The 25032-nt window shown below is 42.3% G+C and overlaps 1 protein-coding gene and 1 long non-coding RNA gene across 11 annotated transcripts in view; one reads left to right on the top strand and one right to left on the bottom strand.

Annotated features, from left to right (window-relative positions):
* The window catches only part of LOC114487890 (uncharacterized), a 50302-nt gene that overhangs the window by 20515 nt on the left and 4755 nt on the right, over window positions 1-25032 (top strand). The gene's annotated exons all lie outside the window — the stretch shown is intronic.
* The window catches only part of ADHFE1 (alcohol dehydrogenase iron containing 1), a 34355-nt gene continuing 27727 nt past the window's right edge, over window positions 18405-25032 (bottom strand). For 4 of the 10 annotated variants that reach the window (XM_055091223.1, XM_055091230.1, XM_055091226.1 and 1 more), the window contains one exon: window positions 18405-18938. In XM_055091223.1, the coding sequence (XP_054947198.1) occupies window positions 18855-18938 (84 nt within the window). In that variant the 3' untranslated portion in view covers window positions 18405-18854. Of the gene's footprint in view, window positions 18939-19720; window positions 19776-25032 lie in introns of those variants that run through there. The other 6 variants (XM_055091228.1, XM_055091225.1, XM_055091224.1 and 3 more) reach the window with 4 other exon arrangements.

The raw sequence follows: 25032 nt of genomic DNA on the forward strand, positions 1-25032 counted from the left end.
TTAGTTGCCCTGTGGCATGTGGGATCTTAGTTCCTCGACCAGTGATCGAACCCACGTCCTCTGCATTGGAAGGCGGATTCTTAACCACTGGACCACCAGAGAAGTCCCGAAAATGACAGAAGTTTTGCTTGACCTATTGTTGCAGCTTGATTTCCTCTGTTTGGCAACTAGGTAGTGGTGACAGTGGTGATGGTAGCACAACATTGTGAATGTGCTAAATGCCACTGAAATGTGTACTTTAAAATGGTTAATTTTATGCAATGTGAATTTTACCTCAATTTTTAAAAAAGCAAAAACAAAAGGAAACCCTGTATCCGTTAAGTCATCACTCCCCATTCTCCCTTCCCTCAGACTCTAGCAACCACTAATCTGCACTCTGTCTCTACGGATTTACCTATTCTGGTTTTTTCATATAAATGGAATCATACAATGTATGACCTTTTGTGTCTGGCTTCTTTTGTTTAGCATACTCTTTTTGAAGTTCATCCGTGTTTCATTCATTCATTTTTTTCAACAGATATTTATTGAACACTTACTATGCGCCAAGCACTGGGGATGATTAAGTGTAAATTCATGGAGCTTATCTCCTGTTGAGGGGGACAGATGATAATCAGATGCTATAGTCTGAATGTTTCTGCCTCATCAAAATGCATATGTAGAAATCTTAATACCCAGTATGATGGTATGAGGAGGTGGGGCCTTTGGGAGGTTCTTAGGTCATGAGGGTGGAGCTCCCATGAGTGGGATTAGTGCCTTTGTAAAAGAGACTCCAAGGAGCTCCTTAACCCCTTCCACCAACGAGGACATAGCAAGAAGGCACCAGCTATGAAGCAGGAAGAGGGCTTTCACCAGAACATGGCTATGCTGGTGCCTTGATCTTGGCCTTCCCAGTCTCCAGAACTGTAAGAAATAAATTTCTCTTGTTTACAAGTTACCCAGTTTGTGGTATGTAGCAACCTGAATGGACTAAGACACCAGGATGAATAAGTAAAATATACAACGTATTAAACAGGGATAAGGTAAAACAGGAGAAAAAAAATATAGTAAGGAAGAAAGATAGGAAGGATTGAGGTAGAGATTTGAAATTTAAATGGGGTGGCCAGAGAAGACCTCACCAGAAGGGTGATGTTGAGCAAAGCCCGAGGGACGTGAGGAAGTTAGGCTACAAGTAACTGGGGGAATAACGTCTCAGGCAAGGGAACAGCAAGTGCAAATACCCTGAGGCAGGAGTTTGTCTCCTTGTTTGCAGAATATTCTAGAGTCACTGGAATAGAGTGAACAAGGGGAGGATAGTAGGAGATAAGGTGCAAGAGGTAGCAGGAGGCTACTTCATGAAGGGCCTTATAGTAGGTACCATATAATTGATGATCCAAACTAGGCTAATTTTGAAAGTGAAAGCAATTGCTATTAAAATTATGCTGGGACATTAGGTATAAACTGAGATTGTCCTAGCCACGCTGGGTCATAGCAAGGATTTAGCCTTTACTCTGAGTGGGATGGGAAGTCACCGGTGGGCTTTGAGCAGAGCTGCTCCATAACCTGACTTGAGAGCTTCATTCTGTTGAGAGGTGCTGAAGGGTGGCAGGAGCAGGAGAGGAGCTAGGAGGTCACTGCAGTGCTGCAGGTGAGAGATGATGGGGGCTTGGACCAGGGCAGTGGTGGAAGGGGCGGTGAGAACTGGTCAAATTCTGGATATAATTTAAGGTAAAACCGATAGGATTTCTGACCAGTAGGCTGTGGGTGCAAGAGAAAGAGAGGAGTTAATGATGGCACCAGGGGAAGAGTGAAAGAGGAAGAGATGTGCGGGGTGAGGGGGTCCCATTGCAAGTCAAGTTCCCAGGAAGCCGACTCAGCTGAGATGTGCGTGCAGGAAGTTTGCTGGCCAGTGGTCGCTGGATCAGCCCCTGGGGTGGAAGTGAGAGATGGAGCAGGGGCAGTTGCTGAGCCACTCTGTGGCCCCAGCAAGGGACTCAGCCAGCCGCATGAAGGAGCCTCCAGAGTTATCCAAACTGGGGCAAGGTGGTTGGGCAGGCCTCCTAAGTGGCCTCCTACTCGACTAGCACTGCATGGAGGCCACCTTGGGAAGGGGTGTGATCTCGGGTGAGGCCGTCCTTCCCAGTGGAGGGCAACCTCTGGGGGGACTCAGCTGTGAGCTGTCAGTCACCAGCACTCGGAAGGGGAGAGGAGTGTCTTGGTCCTGGAGAATCAGGGTGGCGACTCTAGCATTCACCATGGATCGGAAGCTAAGTTTTGGCCCTGTGAAGTTTGATATTCAGGGGGAGATGTTAAATGACTCTTTTCCCTTTTCTGCTGACACCAGGGGCTTGTACATTCTCTCAGTTCCTTCAAGGTGCCTCTCACCCATACTGTTCCCCAGCTCACGGTGAACCACTACAGCAGCACCGTCCCGTAGAAATAAAATGCAAGCCACATATCTAGTTTAAAATGTTGTAGTAGTCACACTTAAAAAGTTCAGAGAAATAAGGGAAATTAACTTTAATAATATATTTTATTTACCTAATAGATCTAAAAATATTATATTCTAATCATATTGACTTTTTAAAATGCTAAGTCTTCCAAATCTGTGTGTATTTTACAGTTATATTACAGCACATTTCAATTTGGACTGGTCACATTTCAAAGGCTCTGTAGCCGTGGTTCTAGAGGTTCTCCACCAGCCAAATCTCTCTACTGACTCTTGGACTCTGCCCTTGACATGCTCAGTTTCAGCATCACTTCTGCTTGAAGATTCCCAAGGCAGGTCACGGGCCTGAACTCCACCGCAGCACTGTACTGAGTAGTGGTTGCTTGTTAATTTGTCTGCCTGCCCCCAGAAGGCCATGTGCCCTGTTCGATATGGTAACCCCAGTGTCCAGCGCAGTACTGCGCACAGAGTAGGTGTTCGGTGATTATATCTTGCTTGAGTAAGTTAGAGCAATGTTCTCTTTGCATAGGATTTAGAGGTGGGGAGGCTGATAGGTACGTGCATTTTTCTCTTTCTCCCCTTCCGGCCTTCCAACAATTTCAGGATTAATGGGGACACACCTAGAGCTTCCTCTGGGGAATCCAGCTGAACTTGAGGTAGTGTGGCCTGGGTGGCATTAAGAGGGACTTGCTTAGCAGGAATGAACTGAATGGGTCCTTTGCACAAGGCGCCGTCACTTTCCTTTGGTTGTTTCCCTTCCAATTGTTCTTTCATTTTCTATTTCTTTGACAAAAAGTTGCCGCCGAATTAAAGCACCTAAGACTGAACATCTGTGGAAAGAGGCTACCAAACGCAGAAGTGATGGTGACAGTAGGTAACTCGCCGCAGAGGAACACGAAAAGAGAGAGGGAGGGGTGGGGGGACTGCTAAGGCTTCCCAAGCACCGTAGCGCTTGGGCTGTGGGAGGCGTGGCTTCCTTAAAAACCACAGTAGGTGCTGCGCCATCTTCTCCCTCCAAGGTGTGTCGCTTTCCTGCTTGGTGGCCATGGCCGATCTGCCTTGTTAAATGCTCCAGCTATTGTGTGAGCACAATTCTTTTCTTTCTCTTTAAGAAGAGAAGAATTAGGCAAACATGCTTATGCTAAACAATGGAAGCTTCCATTTTCCAGTTATCTTCAAGTATTTCTTTTAACTTTAACTTCTGAATAATTTAACATTTAATATTATGAATAATTTTAAACAAACATAAAAGTAAAGAATATAGTATAATGAACCCCCGGGTTCCCATCACTCAGCTTTACCAATGATCAGCTCATGGCCAATCTTTTTGCACCTAGACGTCTTTCCCACTCCCCCAACCAATTGGTTGTATCTTGAAACCCATTCCAAGTATTATATATTTCATTCACAAATATTTGAATGTGCATCTGAAAGTTCTTTTTCTTTGACTTAGGAAAATGATTTCTGGTTTCCCTTGCTACCTCTGGTCTCTCGGTGAGATCAGAATCACAAATCAGGTCTTTAGGCTCAACGATACGGTAAATTCTTGGGTATTTCAACAGCTGGCGAGTTAATGACAAGAGCAACCAGAGATGCTGTTAGCTCTTGATTTATGAAGCCACAGGTTCAGCCTGTGTGACGGATACCATTAACGTCAGGCATGGTGGCTTGCTCCTCTGTCTCTGCCCAGCCCTATCCAGGCCTGAACGCACTCAACAGATGGGGAATTTCATGGCCACAAATGGAATTGTTTATCCTCTCATTGTTCCCGTGTCAGCAAACTAAATCCATTACCCACCAATAAAAAGATCAGCTGGCTGCCAGTTCAGCCGGTGGAAGGAGCTGAAGCTATGTTGAGGAGATTTAGAGTTTTTAGAGGGGATAAATTAGTAATAAGCCATATAAAAATTAAGACCGAGAGAAGAGTTTGAGTCTCTCATTCTAAAGCTGAGGTTTTAAGGGATTTGAAAGGGAAGGCCTAGTGACTCAATCTTTTCTTCAACAGAAAATATACTCTAGAGACACTTGATTATAAATATTGCATAGCTTTTATTGTGTGCTGATGGCTTTATTACTTAATTAAAAAAATCAAAAGCACTCAGATTGGGCTTTGAAGAAGAAAGCAGTGTCAGATTCATAATGCAAAAGCTGCTAAGATGTTAATGGCGTTACTACTGGTAGGATTTTCTTTTGTATGGCTAAATAACTGTTCTTTATAAAGTTGTTCCTTATTGGCTCAGCTGGGGGGTTCTCTCCATTGATCTGTAAGAGGAGGCTCCTAAGTTCTGTGGACCCCCCAAGCTGCCCTCCCAACATTCTCAATGGACCAGGACTTTAAAAAGTGGGTCCTAGAACACTTTTTGCTTTTTTTCAGGTTTTTTTTTTTAATATCAGGATATATTGGGCAAAAGATGTTAGTTCCAGCACTCACTGGTTATTGCTGAGGATCTGGGGCTCACAGGCTTTGTATTAATTCACTTGAAAAGTTGGAGGGAGATCAGAATTGACATAGATACACTACCATGTGTAAAATAGACAGCTAGTGGGAAGCTGCTGTAAAGCACGGGAAGCTCAGCTCGGTGTTCTGTGATGACCTAGATGGGTGGAATGGGGGTGGGTGGGAGGGAGATCCAAGAAGGAGGGGAAATATGTATACATAGAGCTGATTCACTTCGTTGTGCAGCAGAAACTGACACAACATTGTAAAGCAATTATGCTCTAATAAAAAAAAAGTTAAAAAAAAGAGAAAAGTAAAAAAAAACTAGTTGGAGAATTTGGCTAATGAGAATTTCGTTCTCTCCTTTCCATTCTACTGTGCAAATACTCACTGGAAACTTACTGCTGTACATGCACACTATTCTGCTAGGCAGTAAGGCGCTAGAGATAATTAAGACATGATTTTATCCTCTGTTACCAGATTAGAGGGGGAGATGGACAAGAAAATAAATGAGCACAGAGTAAGACGTTTTTGCAGCATAGTACAGGCATGCAGAGGATGTTATGGGAGTTCAGAGGAGACCTCAGAGGAGGGTTCTTTGACTCCCCCAGGGAGAAGGGCGTGACCACAGTGAAGGGTCCATGGGGAGACAGGAGCATGGGCGGGGAGGCAACAGCAAGATCATGACAGTTCTGCCTGTCTGCTGCGGGGTGTGTGCCTCCTCGTAAAGGCCACGGGAAGCCACTGAAAGACTTGAAGGGAAAGCCATTGGCCTTCAGACCATCTGTGTTTTATCAAAACCATCCTGAGGGCAGGATGGAGAATGGATTTCAGGGGGTTAAGAAGTGGAGGCTGGGAAACCATTAAGAAGGCGACTAGAGGGCGTCCCAGGTGGCGCAGTGGTTGAGAATCTGCCTGCCAATGCAGGGGACATGGGTTCGTGCCCTGGTCCTGGAAGATCCCACATGCCACAGAGCAACTAAGCCCGTGCGCCACAACTACTGAGCCTGCGCTCTAGAGCCCGTGCTCCACAACAAGGGAAGCTACCGCAGTGAGAAGCCCGCACACCGCAACGAAGAGTAGCCCCCGCTCACTGCAACTAGAGAAAGCCTGTGTGCAGCAGCGAAGACCCAATGCAGCCAAAAATAAATAAATTAATTAATTAAAAAAAAAAGAAGGTGACTAGAGTGATCCAGGTGAGAGATGGTGGGCTTGAACGAGGTGTGTGTGTGTATGTGTGCGTCTGCGTCTGTGTCTGCATTTGGGGTGAAGAGGAAGAGGTAATAATTCATAAGGTTGTTGAAATGTCAACATTGTAAAATAAGTAAAGTGCTTAGAAGTTGTTACAGAATCTACACTCAATCAGCGTTACCTTGTGTTTCTCTTTTTCCTCTTTGGGAATGAATAATTCCCAAATAATTCCCAGTGGTCATAGAATAGCACAGAGGAAAAACAGGAAGAGGAGTAAAAGGAGGGGGATAATTAGGGGATGGGAGGGGAGAAAGGACACAGTGGGCAGGGGAGAGCATCCTCCACAAGGTCTCCTCGAGTCTCTGCCCTATAGGAAACCTTACCTGCTGATGAGACTCTGAAGAAGGAGAGGTGAGCTTGGTATTGGTGGTCTTGTGGGATGGTGGGAGTTTTGGGAACACTGAGGTCAAAGTTATTTGGAAAGTAAAGCCTGTCCTGGGCAGCAGTTGTGGCTTAATCTGGGTATTTCACGGAGCTGTGTGTGAAGGATTTGCTCTTCTTTCTGGATGACCAGATCCTGCTACTTTTTGGTTCTGATATTCCATGATGCTTCAGTCCCTTTCTTTATATTTGATAGTTTTCAGTGATTGTTACCCAGCACAATTATGCAAACTGACCAGGCTGGCTAGAGGCAGGTAGATATTTAGGTTTAAGAAATTCTTTCTACTTCTAGAAAGTATAAAGTACTTCCTACTAGAAAGAACTACCTTCTACATAAAATATGACCAACATTAGATCTGTCCAAGAAACCAGAATAATACCTCCTTCCTCCCTCCCTCCCTCCCTCCCTTCCTCCCTTCTGCTCGGCCATTCACTCAACAAATATTATTGAGCTCCTCTAACATTGGAAAGATATCTCACTAACTGGGGCTATGGCTTCTTCAGGAGCCAAGCTGCAGATATGCTGATCTGTTTCCCCTGCTCAACTGTGAGCTCCTTCAGGGAAGGGACTGTCTCTCATCCAGCTTTGTATCCCTAAAACCTGGCACAGGAGTTGGCACTGGGTGGTTTTCAAGACCAAGATCTGTGTCTATGTCCAAATCACTTGCTGCTCCTTGCTAGTGGTGTGACCTTGTTCAATTATCCAACCTCTCTAAGGCTTTGTATTATCATCTGTAGAATGGGGATGATAGTAATATCTGCCTCATCAGGCTGTTTGGAGCATTAAATGGCATAATGCATGTAAAGCACTTATAGTGCCTGGCACATAAGAGTTCAGCCATATTATCAATATTAGGCTTACAGTAAATGTTATTGAACTAATGCCCTAGGACCCAGTCTGACTCTACTAATTTACATGTGAATTGGGCAAATCAGTTTACCTCTTGGAGTCTCTATTTTTAAAAAGTTTATGTGATAAATGGAAATTAAAATACCTGCATGGGTACGTTAACAGGATTATAATGGAAATGGAGAAGATCACTTTGTCCTTTGATTACAAAAATAACCTAACTCCAATAAATTATCTAAGCATAAACAGCAGGAAGTGAGAAAAACTACTATGTTATAATATTTTAAAAAGATGACACAGATTCTTTAACTTGATAAAAAGCATCTACAGAAACTCTACAGCCAACATCATAGTTAATATGAAAGACTCAATGCTCCCTCCCTAGGATCAGGCACAAGGGAAGGATGTCTGCTCTCACCACCCCCATTTAACATAGTACTGGAAGTTCTAGCAATGCAATAAGGCAAGAAAATGAAATAAAAGGCATACATATTGGAAATGAAGAAATAAAACTGTCCCTATTTGCAGATGCCATAATTGTCTACATAGAAAATCTCAAGGAATCTACAAAAAAAACCTTACAGAATTAATAAGTGAGCTCAGCAAGGTTGCAGGATACAAGGTAAACATGCAAAAATCAATCACATTTCTGCATACTACCAATAAACACGTGGAAATGGAAATTAAAAACAATACCATTTATAGTTGCTTCAAAGAAAATGAAGTATATAGGTATAAATATGACAAAACATGTTCAGGGTATGTGTCCTGAAAGTTACAAATGCTTATGAAAGAATTCAAAGATTTAGATAAATGGAGAGACATATTGTGTTTGTGGATTGGAAACTCAACATACTAAAAATGTCAATTCTCCCCAAATTATCAATAGGTTTAATGCAATTCCTATCAAATGTCAGAAAGATATTTTTGTTGACATAGACAAGTTTATTATAAAATTTATACTGAAAGGTACAGAATCTAGAATAGCTACAACACATTTGAAAAAGAAGGATAAAATAAGAGGAATCATTTTATCCAGTGTTAAGGCCTACTAGATAGCTACAGTAATGAAGACAGTGTGGTCTTGATGGAGAGATAGATATATAGATCAATGGAACAGGTTAGAGAAACCAAAAGTGGACCCACATGAATAAGCCCAACTGATTTTTGACAAAGGTGAAAAAATTCAATGGAGGAGAGATTGCTTTTTCAATAAATGGTGCTGGAGCACACGGACAAGCATAGGGAAAAAAAGAACCTCAACCTAAGTCTCATACTTTATACAAAAATTAACTCAAAATGGATTACAGACTTAGATATAAAACTAAAACTTCTAGGAAAAAACTTAGGATAAAATCTTAGAGGTCTGTGGCTAGTCAGTGTTCTTACAGACTTTACACAAAAAGCATGATGCATAAAAGGAAAATGTGATAAATTGGATCTCATTAAATTAAGAACTTTTGCAGTATTTTGTAATAACTACAAATGGAGTATAACCTTTAAAAATTGTGGATCACTGTATTATACACCTATAACTTATATAATATTGTACATCAACTATACTTCAATAAAAAACCAAAAAATATTGAAACTTTTGCTCTGTGAAAGACCCTGTAAGAAGATGAAAAGGCAAGCAATCGACTGGGAAAAAGTATTTGCAAACCACCTATCTGACAAAGGACGTATATCTAGAATATATAAAGAACTTTCAAAACTCAACAGTAAGAAAGTAAACAATCCAATTAGAAAACAGGCAAAATACATGAACAGACATTTCACCAAAGAGGATGTACAGATGGAAAATCAGTGCATGAAAAGATGTTCAACATCATTAGCCATTAGAGGAATGGAAATTAAAATCACAATGAAAGCTCACTACATACCCACCAGGACAGCTAAAATAAAAAAACAGTGGTAACACCAAATGATGATGAGAATGTGGAGAAACTCAAACATTTTTTGTGGGAGTGTAAAATGGTGTAGCCCCTTGAAACAGTTTGTCAGTTCTTTACATAACTAACCAAGTCATACCACATGGCACTCTTGGCCATTTATGCCAGAGAAATGAAGACTTACGTTCATGCAGAAACCTGTACACAACTGTTCAGAGCAGCTTGATTCATAATAGCCAAAAACTGGAATCAACCAAAATGTCCTTCGGGAGTGGTTAAACAAACCATGGCCCATCCACACAGTGAGAAAGTAACCACTGGTATACACAGCAACCTGGATGAATCACCAAAGAATTATGCTGAGTGGAAAAATAGTCCATCTCAAAGATTCCTAGCTTAAATTATTCAAAATTATAGATAAAGGGAATAGATTAGCAGTTGTCAGGGATGGGGGAGGGAAGGAAGTGGCTATGGCTCTAAAAGGGTAGCTCAGGGCATCCTTGTGATGGAAATGCTCTGTATGTGGACTGTGGTGGCGGTCACATAATCTGCACATGTGATAACGTCATAGTGAGTGCATGTAAAAATGGTGAAGTCTGAATAAGGTGGATGGATTGTATCACCGTCAGTTTCCTGGTTGTGCTATTATACTACAGTTGTGCAAGAGGTTATATTGGGGGAAATTGGGTAAAGGGTATGTGGGATCTCTAGGTGTTATTGCTTTCAACTGAATGTGAATCTACAGTTATTTCAAAATGAAAATTTAAAAGAAGATCTAGAGAAAGACAAAAGAAATGTTAGCTTATTTATCATGATTTTTTCGTTATTCTGTAATTATTATCAGTCACTTCTTAATCTAGCTTCTTGTCTGAGTGCCTGATCTCCAGCACACATCTGTCTCTGGCACTCCAGCTGGTCCCTAATGATTTTTTTTTTTTTTTAGCACCTTACTGGATTCGTTCCAGGTTCCACTGGGCACCATGTTGACTTCTCCAGCCTCAACTTACCACCTCTTGACTTGCACATGACACTCTGGCAATACCAAACTGTTACACTCTTTGCACACCCCGTGTTTTTACTCCGTGCTATAGTTTATGCTGTTCGTTCTACCTGGACCATCTTTCCAACTTCCTATCTCCCATCTAACTCTGCTTCCCTTCAGAGTTCAACCCAGGAGTCCTCTCTTTCATGAAACCTTCCCTGACTTGGTTTTTTTGTTTTTTTAATCACTATGCTTACTACATTGTTTTAAAATTATAACGTAACACCCCTTAACTTGTACCTGGTCTTGGTTTGGTGTTGCAATTTAGCAAAACCATCACCGCAAAAGTCTGACATGCAGAGATAATTTTAAAACAATCTGTATCATCATCACCATCTACTAAGAAGCTCCAAAGGGAGTTCTATTCATAACACAGAACCAACCTTTAGAAACCAAACCAAACCTCTCTTCCCTATTTATCTTCTAATGCCTGGCTTGCAGCTGCCCCTAATCTCTTCCTCTCTCCTAAACTCCCGCAAGACTCTCTCTAAACAACTTGGGGCCTCCAGTCCTTTCTTTCTTGCCTTCTGATTTATAAGTATCTTTTTTCTGCCAGTGGCTTTTAGCCCTTTCTGATGTGAAATCTTCAAGGCTGCCCCTCTTTTGCTAGCAAACCCTAGTTGTTAGGGTTACCCAAACAAAACATCACAGGGTTTAAACAACAGGAATTTATTTTCTCATAGCTCTGGAGGCTGGAAGTCCAAGATCAAGGCATTGGCAGCTTTGGTTTCTCCTGAGGCCTCTCTCCTTGACCTGCAGATGGTGCCTTCTTGCTGTGTCCTCACATGGCCTTTCCTCTGTGTGCATATCTGGTGCTTCTTTTGTGTCCAAACTTCCTCTTCGTAAAAGGACACCAGTCAGATTGGATTAGGGTCCACCCATTGGACTGCATTTAACCACGCACCTCTTTACAGGCCTTGTCTCCGAATACAGTCACATGTGAAGTTCTGGGTGTTGGGGCTTCAGCACATGATTTGGGGGAAAAACAATCCAGTCCATCATGCTGGGTATCCCAGTTTCCCCCAGGGAAGGCTGGGGGCCCAAGCTAGCAAAGCCAAAATTCCTTGTAGGGGCCAGAATGGGTAGAGGCTATGAGTGCTCACCCACTCACGGTATTTTTGCTCCCACGGGATTTTCTGTGTTCCAGTCCCTCGAGTGGGGAGGCTGGGTCTCGTTTATGCAGCAGCTCTCATCCCAGTGCAGGGGCATAGCGGCCATTCAGGCAAAGTTTGAGAGCTGTTCCATCTCTGCCCCTCCACAAACTTAAGGAATATCCTTTTCTTTGTACTCGATTTCAACTTTCAAGTCAAAATTCTTAAATCCATAGACTGGTGGTTCGGTAGCATGACAGGGAAGCAGCCCTCCCAGGCTCTGCTCATTTCCGGGGAGAGCATCCGACACCCTTGCTCGCGGGCACATGATAGTTCAAGGAGGTCAGGAGGAAGAGCCAGAGCAGAGAAGCCTGGGGTGCCTCTGAGTGAGCTCCGGACGCCTGGGTTGTTTTTCCTAACTGGATGTGAGTAGCCGTCCTTCTCTTTGTCCCTTGAAGCACAGCTCACTTTATTCTAATTCATATCCAAGGATTCTTTACCAATAATTACATGCACAACTCTATATGTATTTACTCTTTCTATATCCACTTTCCAGGTAAAATGGAAACTTTTCCCAGCATAACTTTTTAAACAGGAGCGTAACGAGGAGAGTTTTTGTTTTCTTTTTTAAACAGAGATAAGACAGAGTGGTCTTACCAGTCTGTTAACATCGTAGCTGGGAGTTTTATATTCTTTATACCAATTATACTGAAATGAAACTCAGAGCTCTGGTACGTAGTGTATTTTTTAATAGTCCCATCGTGGTTGCAGCCAATACCGTGGCCTTCCTCAGCGCTACAGTCACTCGAGAGTGTTTCCTTTCTGCTTGGGCTTTGACAGGCAGAACGTCCTCACACCCTGGAAAGGCCTCAGCCTGAAAAGAAAGTGGAAACAGGGGAGACAGGGGCTTCTTGGCAAGGCCGTCATAGCGGGGAAGAGGGGGCCCAGCGCCTGGGGCTGGGGGCCCTGGTCTGGTGGAGAGGTATGTCCTGTGGTCAGTGTTCCGGTCCTGTCCTGACCCTCACCGTGGACCCACGGTCCTGCTACATGCTGGGTAGAACTAATTCCAGCTGGAATTTCCTGAATTTGAAATATGAGAAAGTTGCAATCCATGGGTCCAGTGGTTCTTAAAGTGTGGTCTCAGAGTGGCAGCGTCACCTGGGAACTAGCTCAAGATGCAGATTCTTGCTCCCCAGCCAGACCTATTGAATCAGAAACTCTGGGGACCAGGCTCAGCAACCCATGTTTTATTTAGCAAGCCCTCCAGAAGTTTCTGTGCACACTGAAGGTTGGGACTGATGCTCTGTTTCTGTCACCACCTGTGCTGAGAGGCTGCCAAACTCGTCCAAGTGCAGTTTAATTTTCCTAAGTGAAACTTACCCAACGAATAATAGAGCCATGGGTTCCAACCTGGGTTGACAGGATCTGAATTTCTGGGGGATGGGGGAAGAGCCTGGTGATCTCTATCTTTAACTAGCATCCCAGGTCACTCTTGTCCTGAGGGAAGTTTAGAAGCCCTTGGTGCCCAGCTTACATTGTGTAGAGATCTGATGCCAGCTTAGTGTTCCGGAAGGGAGGAGAACTCACAAGTGCTGGGCAAAGACCGTAGGCTGAGCACTGTTCTAGGCATTTAACGCACGTGACTCCCTGTAGACATTTATAACAACCCTGTAAGGTGAAGGTTGTGCTCAGAGAATCTGAGTGAATCACCCAAGTTACTCAGTCAGTGGCGATCAGGGCTGGCTTCACCCCGAGACGTCTCTGTTACCTCCAGCACCCATCCGTGTGGCCACCGGCTCGACCAGCTTGACTCCCCTCTGGCATGTCAAAGGCTTGCAGAATCTCCTTTTCTCTTCTCCTTCTCCCTCTTTTAATGAAGTACAGTCCTCTATTCCACAAATACTTACGGCGTCCCTACTGTGTTCAAGGTACTGTGTCGTACACAAGCATCTACAGTGTGTAAATGGGGTTCAGGGAAGTCTCTGACAACAGAAGGCATTCGACAGGCAGTGAACTTGGTGGCGGGAATGTAGGGTCAGGAGAACCTTGGGATTGAGAGCTGGCCCTGCCACTTACCAGCTGTGTGAAGTTGGGCTGTTTGTTTTTATTAACCTGAGTCTTAATTTCCTCATTTGTACAAAATGATGATAGCAGTGCTTCTCGTAGTAGGCAACTCCTTGACAAAGAGTCTGGCACAGGCTAAGGGCTCAATAAATTACCCAATAAATAAACTTATTATTGTCTTTAGTTTATTATTGTTGCCAGCTGTGGAAGATGCCCTAGCAAATAGGCCACTGTGTTTCATAAGAGTTGATATTTTTATTTATAAATTATCAATAGTTTGGTTAAAAAATACAATTAAATGTCATGTTTTTGTAATCATTCCCGAGCTCACCCCCACTCCCCAAACAAACCCCATCCCTGCCTCCTCCTCCCCACCAAATCCATGTTCCCCTTCCTTCTCCTTTGGGAGCTTGCTTTGTCAAGGTACTGAGTTATGTGCTGAGTATGTAGTGGTTAAACGAGATGTAAAAAAATGAAAGAAAATTAGCCTGTCCTTACTCGGGTGGCCACTCAGCTTGTTGGTGCTATTTTGACATCTCATTAATGGATATGTTGCTTTGCACACATTCTTTTCTCTTATGCCCCGTTTGGGGTAAAGCTCACCGTGGTCCTCAATAATGTTGCCAAAGCCAAGGTGGGAGCAATGCACACGCCTGCACAGGTCTGGGAGGTTTCTGACTAGAGGAGCAACTTAGAGCCTTGGGAGGGATGTTGGTGGGTGATTCCTTGGCGTTGCTTACCTCCCTCCCCGTGTAGCAGTCTTTTCACTCAGAGCCCCAGACGATTCTAGAACACCATTATAGAAAAGGACATTTATATGTTGCTCTCTTGGTGTTTTTTCCTTGGCCAGCAAAACTGAGGACCGTGAATGTAATAACACAGGCCCACAGGCTTGGAAGGGAAAAGTATAAGTGAAACAAAAAAGTCGACTTGGTGGTTTACAGTTTCACTTAAGATGAAAAAATACAACACTAAAGTAAGTTTCATAATTTGAGAATTTGAATTTGCTCATGTGCACTGTTAAGATATACCATCATAAAACAATAGTGAGGTATTTATAATCTGATAATATGAGTCAAGAGCCATAAAAATGTCCACACTTAAAAAATTCCATCCGGGATTAATTAACCTAAGAAGTTAATTTAGAATATGAGAAAAGCCACATACAAATTTTCATTTATTCATTGCTGTGGCATTGGTAGGAGTAAAAATTTGAAAGCAATTTTGGTGCCCTATAATAATAAATAAATTACTAAATTCCTATTCAATAAACTGTTGTCTGCCTTTAAAAATAATGGTTATGAAGATTATGTGGCAACATAGAAAAAATACTTAAAATGTCATTCCTTAGGGGAAAAGACCTAGAGATTACACCACCCAAATGAAAAAGATAGAAATATAACAGATGATAACAGCTGTGTTTGAGTAATGGCATGATGGTAGTTTTTTTTTTTTTCCTTTTTGCTCATGATGATTTTAATCAGTTTCCAATTTTAAAAGTTAGAAAACCCATTAAAAGCACTCAAGTAAAAAAGCCAATTTTAAAGCCAGAAAGAATGAAATGGAGTTACTTTAAAGTTAGCTGTCCTAGATGTAGAGAACAAACGTATGGGCACCAAGGGGGGAAACCAGGGTGGTGGGGGTGGTGTGATGAATTGGGAGATTGGGATTGACATGTATACACTGATATGTACAAAATGGATGACTAATAAGAACCTGCGGTATAAAAAAATAAAATAAAATTCAAAAACGAAAAAGAGTGGGGAGCTGGGAAACACACACACACACACACACACACACACACACACACACACACACACACAGAGTTAGCTGTCCTGCACATAATTTCATGAGGGATTTCACATGGGCCAAAATTGCAAACAGTTATTGCAATTTGTGGAGGGTATGCATTTATTTTGAGAGTTGGGGTGGTTGGAAAGCATAATAGCATGAGAAACTAGACCCTCCCACCCCCAGCTGCCAGTAATTCAACCCAGGGCTTCAAGAGCCAATTTCTGCGCATTCAAAGTGCGACTTGTCCCTGGAGACTGCCTCCCGCAGGCCATTGTGATGGTGATGGCGGGATGTGGCCTGGCCTCCTCAGCAGCTCCCAGAGGACAAGGCATTTAATGGAGGAGCCCGGGCAGCTGTCTCGGCTCGGGGTTGCTGGTCATCAGAGACCCAGCAACCTGTGCAATGTTGACCCGGAGGTGAATAGCCCCCTTTCTCATACCCACTCCCCGGAGGCCACAGTCCCTGATTAGGGTAGTTTCTAATGCAAACAACCATTAATCTTTCTCAGGGTTAAAAGGCCAGAAAAGCAATTTTTGCTCTCTCTCTCTATTTTGATACTGTACTTTGTCTCTAGTTTACGAGAGCAGACTTACCTCACTGACCACTGGAAAATACCCTACAGCTGTGTCCACAGCTACACCAACAATGCCAAACCCAGCACAGCCCTCCCTGTGCACAGGGGAGGGACAGGAGTGCAACACGCCAGCTATTTATTATGGCACTTGGCAAAAATCAGAGAAACATGACCTGCTTGAAACAAATAAGTAATTTTGTATCAAGAAATAAATTAGGGATGATGTATTTTAAGTGAAAATGCCACCATATGCTGATAATTTTATGAAAGTAATATTATATAAACTTTTGAATACTATTCCTTTAATTTTCCTTTCCTTAGCAAGTACATTAATCCATATAAATGAAGCTGTGACCCCTAAGGACTGTTTGAGCTTTTAAGGAAATCAATAGATAAATGGGATTTGACTTCGAAAAATGTACTTAATTGTTTTCTCAGAAAACAATTACATATTTTTGCTACAGAAATGGATATAATCTCTCGCACTCTTTTAATAGCTGGTAAAGTCAAGAAACACATCTTTTCTATATTCGCAAATTGTAAGGGCCAAAATGATGGGTATTAGGATAAAAAACACGAAGCCTTCCCAAACCTGTTTCTTCATGCTTGACCTTTAAATCCTTCCTCTACAAAGTCATCATCAGTACGAATGCCAAACACCCCTCCTGGTGAGTCACAGTGAGACATCTGGTCACTGGTGGAAATGGCATCGACTATTTCAGAGAGAGAAAGAATGCATTTTCATGTCTAAAATGATTTTACATTAAATTTCCCAAACTCAGAATCTCACATTAAGGACAAGGTAGTACATAAAATCTAGGTATGGTATTTTCAGGCTTGGAGAGGAGTTGGTTGAATAAAGTAAGGCTCAGACCTGGGGGCTGGAGTGGAATCCAGGGCCCTGGACCCCTGGGCTCCCTAGCCTTATGCTGTTCTAATGATGCCACATCCCCTTGCAAAATATGTTACAGGAGGCCTCGAATTTACCTGGACTTTCTTTGAAGGGGTGGGGCACACATATATATTTTTGCTACGCCAAATGTATTGTGAGACATTGATTAACAACTTTTACTAAAGTTGCCTGAAGGATCTCAGATTGGCAGTTTCACTGTTCTCTGCCTTATTCACAAAGCTTCTGCTCTCAGAATCCATAATTCTCCTGAAAAGCTGGAGGGAATTTTAGCCAGATTATAGTCTGATGGTAGAGATGGAATTCTCTCGGGACCCTCTTGTGCTTTGCCTTTTGGGCGCTTGGCATAAAGAATTTGAATGCTCTGTAGGAACTAAAACTATACCTTAATGATACCAAAAAAAATATATATATATATATACACACACACACACACAGTTATCTATAATGTATCTATATATGTGTATAAAATTATGGGGAGAACATATATTTTTAAATTTTGTTTTTTAACAGTGGCTCTCTTTTGGATGGTGCAATGTGAACAAATATTTTCTTCTGTGTGTCTCTTTGTACTACCGGTTTTTGGTACTGAACATATCTTATGTGTGTAATTAGAAAGACTCCCAATAAACAATATTTAAATGTTATTGTTAAAATCCCAAGTAAACAAAGATGTTTACAGAGATAAAGTAGGGCCAGGCAGGTTGAATGGCACAGTAATGCCCTTCTCATGTTTTTTAAAATCCTGATGTAATTATATACTTTATATAATTATATACTATAATATGTAATTATATACTATATATGCATATGTCCTATGCTCAGTAATTACATATAATTATATATGTAATTATGTACTCTACTTGATATACTTTCTGATTAAAACTTTAATCCAGTTTAAAATACGGATAAATCTGCAAGTACACTGAGATCTAGACTGCCAGAGCTCGAGCAGTGCACTCACCACTGTGAGGAAAAACGAGCCATAGACGTTTCAGCAGGCTGGGAATAACAGGAGGCAGATGACCCAGCTACCAGGATTCGACTTGCATCCTGAAGTCTGTAAACGGCAAAACGGCTTGCTTTTGAATTAATTTATTCTGAGCACCAGAACCATTTTCCAAAGAGGGAATTACCATGTAGGTTGTTTGTGTTTTTCTCAAAAGAACAATTGCTCCACCAGAGGATGCATCTCTAATATCTTACCCCTTTGGATTTGTTTTTACCTTTTAAATATTAGGTACTAGTATTTTTATGAGTCTGACCTAAAACAGCAAAGTGATATTTTCTTTCTTTTCTCTTCCTCTTTTAGAATTAGAAAATACGTGCTTATTGTAACAAATGCAAACAATACAGATGTTTGTAAAATGAAAAGTGAAAGTATAAAATACAAAGTAAACATTTTCTCTTAATTCTCTATCCTCCAAATTCCATTTCTTCAGTGATCCCTTTTAAGTTTGATGTGTAACGTTCTTTCTAGATATATATATAGACATATATTTATATATAATTTAAAAAGTAAAAATCAGACCATATTAATGTATAACTGTCCTGCAACTTACTCTTTTCCACTTAGCAGTTTATCATGGACGTATTTCTAGTAGAGTTATTCTCATTCTTATTAGTAGCACAAAAGCATTCCATTATTTAATATACTATGATTTATTTATCTATATATTAATGAATACTTAAGTTCTTTCAAATTTTTTATTATTAGAAAATGCGCTGCCAGAAACATCCTTGCGTTATTTCTTTACACACTTGTGCTAGTATTTTCTAGGATAAATTTCTAGATGTGGGGTTGATTACTGGGCATAGGATATACACATTAATATTTTTGGTAGATACTGAGTGTTTGCCCTTTTGATACATGGAGCAGGGGTAGTGTGCAGGGTTTGGGGCAGGAACATGGACCTCTGAAGTCTGGCTGAGGGTCCAGCATGGTGGGCGTTTGTCCATTGTGTTCTATGGAAGTAGCTGGACTTGGAGCATCAGGGAATCTTCTACAGGATAAAATTATATCACATTCAAGCTGGTAACAGGGAAGTTACGTGTGGAGGTGAAAAGACAAAGCTCTTGCTAGATCAACTTCTGTTTTCAGAATTACGATGGCCAATGGTAATTCTTTCAGTGAAAATGAAAATTAATACAGTTTCATTGACGCTTCAAACAGAACAGACAGATCCTCTTCTGACTGAGGGCGTGGTGCAAGCTTGGTGACCCTTTCCTGAAACAGTAAACACAAAGAATTACTCAGGGCTTTGCAAAGACAGTTTGTAAAAGCTACTAGGTATGTAAATTAACTCAGTCATGAGAAACAGTGACTTGCCAATAGTCATAGCTTTAGAAATCATATTTCTTGTTTGCTTCTTACTAGCTGATTCCCAACTCAGAAGTTTATCAAGTGACGCCTCTTTCCTGCGAAGTTTTCAAAGCCGTTACTCTTGCCTGAGGTCCTGAGAATAGCATTCTGCTCTAATGTACAGAACCCAACCAGCCTCAGGAAAAACACCTCCTACAATGACCAAACCACGCCAGTCAGGTGCCCCTGCCAGGCTCTCCCTGTGTGGAGGGCACTGTCCCAGGCACATGTGCAGCCAGGGAAGACAGAACGGGGCCATCCTTGGCTTCAAAATATACGGTCTTTGAAGCCAAGGATGACCCCGTTCTGTCTTCCCAGGCACATGTGCAGCCAGGGAAGACAGAACGGGGTCATCCTTGGCTTCAAAGACCGTATATTTTGCAACTTGGACTTCATGTATATTACAGAGGACTTCACTAGGACATTAACTTGCAGGCTATGGGCAGCAAGTGACTCTTTTTTAAAAAAAATATTAACTAAGGTTTTATCTCTACCTTCCCAAATGAATTCAGTGATTTCCTTACTTTCCCCAGGGATTATTGAGTCAAGTCAGCAAAGACACCAGCACCTCCTACTGCTGTTGACACTCCCGTCAGTGGCTCCTTAATCCCCAAATTTCCCCGCCTAAATGAAATTAAGAAACGTACCAGTGTTTTGGTTGCGTGTTTGTGGGTCTCTGGGTCCGTTTTCTGTGATGAGCACCTGTATGGGACAACACTTGGTAGGAGGGCGAAGCACCACGGGGCAGGGCTGTGCCCAGCGCCCCACATGGCAGACAGGTGCCCAGTAGTTACTGCCACCTTCCATTTTTCCTTCTCTCAGAAATGTCACCCAGTCACTCAGGGAGAAACCTAGGAGTCATCCTGGATTCCCCTTTGCCTTCCCTACAAGCTCAATCCATCAGCAAGTCTGTCGGATCTACCTGCACATTAAATCCCAAATCCGGCCACTTCTCACCTCCCGATCCATCACAACCTGTCCTAGTCACTTCATGCTCCTGTCCTACTTGAAAGGCCTCTTAGAGTTGTTTCCACTTTCGCTCCACTCTCACCCCCTAGAGGTTATTCTCCCCACAGCCGCCAGAGTGATTTTTCCGCATTGCAAGTGTGATCACACCATTCCCTTGCTGAACACCCTCCGATGAGGTCCCCCTGCAATCAGAGCAAAACCCTGTCTTCTAACCCAGCTCCGACTCTTCTCCCACCCGCTCATCTCACTTAGACCCACGGTCCCCCTTCAGTCCCATGAAAATGCGAATCCTCACCCTATCTCAGGGCCTTTCCCCTCTGCCTGGAATGCTTCTCCCAGATCTTCACCCGGCTGCCTCCACCTCCAATCAGAGGCCTTCTCTGACCACGCTCGCTGGGGTTCCCGCCACTCTGTCTCATGTGAAATCACTATCTCCTTACCCAGGTTTCCTTCAGACCACTAATCATTATCTGAAGCGATTTCATTTGTATCTTATCTGTAGATTTGATTAGATGACCATTGTCTGTCTACCTCACTAGAATGTAAGCTCCACGAGGGAGGGAAGGGACTTTATTTTCTAAACTGTATCACACACAATTCATGGTATATAGTAAGACATCAGTAAGTATTTGTCAGGTAAAAGGAAGAATAAAAAGGAAGGATGTGTACAAAAATTAACTTTAAACGCACCTAAATGTAAGAGCTAAAACCTTAAAACTCTTAGAAGAAAATATTCATGACTTTGGGTTTGGCAGTGATTTCTCGGATATGACACCAGAATACAGGCAACAAAAGAAAAAATAGATAAACTGGACTACATCAAATTAAAAACTTTTATGCATCAAGGAACACTACTAAGAGAGTGAAAAGACAGCTCATAGAATGGGAGAAAATATTTGCAAATCATATATCTGATAAGGGATTAATATACAAAATATACAAATAATTGCTACAACTAAATAACAAAAAACCCCAAGCAACTCAACTCAAAAATAGGCAAAGGAGGGGCTTCCCTGGTGGCGCAGTGGTTGAGAATCCGCCTGCCGATGCAGGGGACACGGGTTCGTGCCCCGGTCCGGGAGGATCCCACGTGCCGCGGAGCGGCTGGGCCCGTGAGCCATGGCCGCTGAGCCTGCGCGTCCGGAGCCTGTGCTCCGCAACGGGAGAGGCCACGGCAGTGAGAGGCCCGCATACCAAAAACAAACAAACAAACAAAAAAACCCCCCAAAATAGGTAAAGGACGTGAATAGATGTTTCTCCAGAAAAGATATATAAATAGCTAATCAGCATGTGAAAAGATGCTCATTGTCATTAGTCATTAGGAAAGTGCAAGTTAAAACCACGAGTTACCACTTCACACCTATTAGAATGGCTATCCAAAAAATGGAAAATAACAAGTGTTGGTGAAGATGTGGAGAAATTGGAACCCTCGTGCATTGTTGGTGGGAATGTAAAATGGTGCAGCCACTATGGGGAATAGTTTGATAGTTTGTCAAAAAGTTAAACACAGAACTACCCTGTGATCCAGCAATTCTATTCCTTAGGTATATATATACCCCAATGAAATGAAAGCAAGGACTAAAACAGATACTTGTGCATTGATGTTCACAGCAGCACTATTCACAATAGCCAAAGGGTGGAAACAACCCAAGTGTCCATCTGCAGATGAATGGGTGAACAAAATGTGGCCTATCTGTACAATGAAATGTTATTCAGCCATAATAAGGAATGAAATTCTGACACATTTAGGACATTATGCTAAGTGAAGACACAAAAGGACAAATATCGTATGATTCCACTTACATGAAGTACCTAGAATAGGAAAATTCACAGTGATAGAAAGTAGAATAGAGGTTACCAGAGGCTGGGGGAAGAGGAGAGTGGGGAGGCTGTTTACCATTTAGCAATAGAGCAGGGCTTCTTTGGGGGATGATTTAAAAGTTCTGAAAATGAAAAGTGATGATGGTTGCACAGCCCTGTAAAATGTACTTAATGGCGCTGAGTTGTACACTTAAAAATGATTAAAATAGTAAATTTTATGTCAGGTATGTTTTACCACAATTAAAAAAAAAAGAATGGATGGACAGATGGGAGAAGGATGGGGGGACAATGCTGAAGGGTATGGGTGAAGCCAAGGTAAAGCTTCATATCCCAGCACATCTTGTAGAGACCCTAAAGAATTCTGAAAATCCATGGCAAGGCAGAGACTTGTTCACGGTGACTTACGCACACATTTGTGGCAGGGTCCAGAACGGAAGTTCGGTATTTGCTATGGCCGAAGTTGCCACATTATTCTGTTTATAATGGCAGAGAGTCTTATCTGATGAGCTCAAGCGCCCTTAAAACAACCCTGTTCATCTTGCATGAAGTAGTTCAGGACTCTCAGCTCAGGCCAAGCTGAGGTGAATTTCTCTTTCACATTTCTAACCCCCAACGATTGGTTCAACAGGGGCAAAGACGTAAAGTTTGTGATATATCCTTGCACGTATCACTTGTGCCATATAAAAGCCAACCTCTCAGGGTTCAGATGTGTGCCGCACTGTGCTATTATTTATAGACACATAAGACCGAAGGACAACTGATTAACATGGGCACTGAAATAAATTCAGACTACTACTTTTAGCACATTCATAAAGTAACATTTCAGCGGGCCTGTCTGCCAGCGAGTGGAAGTGTGCTCATTTTGGTAGACGGCTCTCCTCGGTAACGAAATGTTTTGTTGGGAAATGTAAATGTTTCTTTCCAGAGGTTTCAGAAATCCAGCTTTTGGAAGATTAATTTACTCTCGCCTGCTCCCCGAGCAGCCTGGCTATGGCAGTTGGAAACCTCTGTACACAGGGCTGCTATTTGCTGCCACCAGTATGGGCTGTGGTGTTTGGTTAAGAATACTGGCCTGGTTGTTCCAGAGAAAACCGATCCCTCTTTGCTGAACATAAAAGAAGCTTTATCACATGTTGACTGCATGAAATATCCTTTCTGGTGATGTTCTTTGCAGGAAGAGTATATCCCTCTCACTACCTTAAATCCTGTAATACTAATAAGTGAAGATTTGTCTGCTGCATGTGTAAAATTCTGAAGTTGCCAAAGCATTCCTGTAAAATGTTCACTAAAAAAAAAAAAAGAAACAAAAACCCAACAGTAGTTCAACTGCAAAACAGACAAGCTTATTTCCAATACTCCTTCTAAAGTCCTATGAATATTTCCCCCTTCCCCATATATGCATATAAATCTGTCATATTGACTTCAAAACTGAACTAGTGCCAGTGAATTAAATTAACTGTGTTTCTCCTAATTGTGAAAACATGATCAAAGGAAAAAAAGGCAGCATCCACCTTGGGGCTGCTTTATGAACATAGCTTGAGGAAATCCCGGTTTCCTACTTTATAGACCTGACTTGTATTGGAAAGATTCAATTTTCCTTGCATCCTTTGTGAAACTAAGAAGTTAGTTTTGTCTCATTAAGGTTCTGCTATCTGTGGTTTCCCAGTATGACATGTGCACTGAGGCATTCAGAATGATACCTAATTAACTTGCTATTGTAGAGGATGGTCTCAAGTGTTGGTCTGGATCTGTTGCTGTTTGGAACAGCTTTTGAAAGTGGAAGCCTGAGTACAGTAGAATTAAAACCGTCCACACCTGCCAGTGTGTGCTGATGGCTGGAGGATGCCTTGCCACAGCAATTAAATGGCCAAGAATATCATCCAGGTTTATCTGAAACTCATGAATACCATTCTTGGAGGTTGATAAACACATATGCCTGAACATTTTCCTGGGATAAACAAGCAGAACTTTTCAGAGGACCCCCTGAAGAGTGGACACTGTTGCTGGGACCATGCTCTAAGAGCCAGAGGCTACATCAAAATCGTGGTGACCACTTGGTCTCTGGTATTCCTGGACAGGCTTTCAAGGCTCCTTTTCATTGGCTGAGTCCTATTAAGTCTAAGGAAATTGCTCAAAAACAAGGACAGAAGATTTAAGAGGAGAGGGTTGCAGGAATGTGCTCCTTGAAATGTTCACTGGCCCGGGTTAGGTGCTATAGAAGATAGATGAGCAAAACAGACAGGCTCGTACCTTCATGGAACTTTAATAGGTTTGGAAAAAATGATTGTGATGGTCATATTTTTTATTTAGTCCCTTCGACTTACAGGTTAGGACTGTGGGTTAGAACTAGTGTCTCTGCTGTACTTTGAGACTCCTCTTTTTCTCATTCATTTATATTTTTGGGTGCAACTGAGCCCACTGGGCCTGACCCTAAATCAGGGAAACTGGTGGCCCACGGGCCATGTTTTGTTTGTACATTGGGAAATCGGGGAATTCAACACAAACATCCCAATTGCTGATTTTTCTTAAAAATGCAAGTTCTACCAACACTGGGAACTGAATTTATGCTTGGTGATAATAAATTGTAGCTGAAAAGCTGCTCACCCAATGAGATGGGTCATGTGCTTTCCAGTTCACCAAAGTCCCCACCATTCCCTGGTGCCTTAAATTACTTTGTTCATTGCTATTATTTAACTTGCTCCTATGGACAGGTAAGTCTGTGAACCCAATCCATCCAAATATTATCTTATGTGAACGGTGAGGTTTTCAGCATTCTAAGTACTTGCTAAGTGGGGAAGAAGCCAGTTTGAGGCCTTTGCTTAACTGAAGTGGGCTGAGGGAAATCCTGCCACTGTGGTAAGCAGGATGCTGTGTGAGTGGATATTCGAGCTGTTAACTCTGTTCCAATGTCAGGGATAGATACATGAATGCCTTAATTTTGGGGAGAACTGCCTTATCCTCATAGTGTTTGTTTGTTGGTTTTTTTTTAAAATAGAAGTATAGGGCTTCCCTGGTGGCACAGTGGTTAAGAATCTGCCTGCCAGTGCAGGGGACATGGGTTCGAGCCCTGGTCCGGGAAGATCCCACATGCCGCGGAGCAGCTAAGCCCATGTGCCACAACTACTGAGCCTGCGCTCTAGAGCCTACGCTCTAGAGCCCGTGCTCTGCA

This window comes from Physeter macrocephalus, chromosome 15, assembly GCF_002837175.3.
Source record: "Physeter macrocephalus isolate SW-GA chromosome 15, ASM283717v5, whole genome shotgun sequence".
Taxonomy (NCBI): domain Eukaryota; kingdom Metazoa; phylum Chordata; class Mammalia; order Artiodactyla; family Physeteridae; genus Physeter; species Physeter macrocephalus.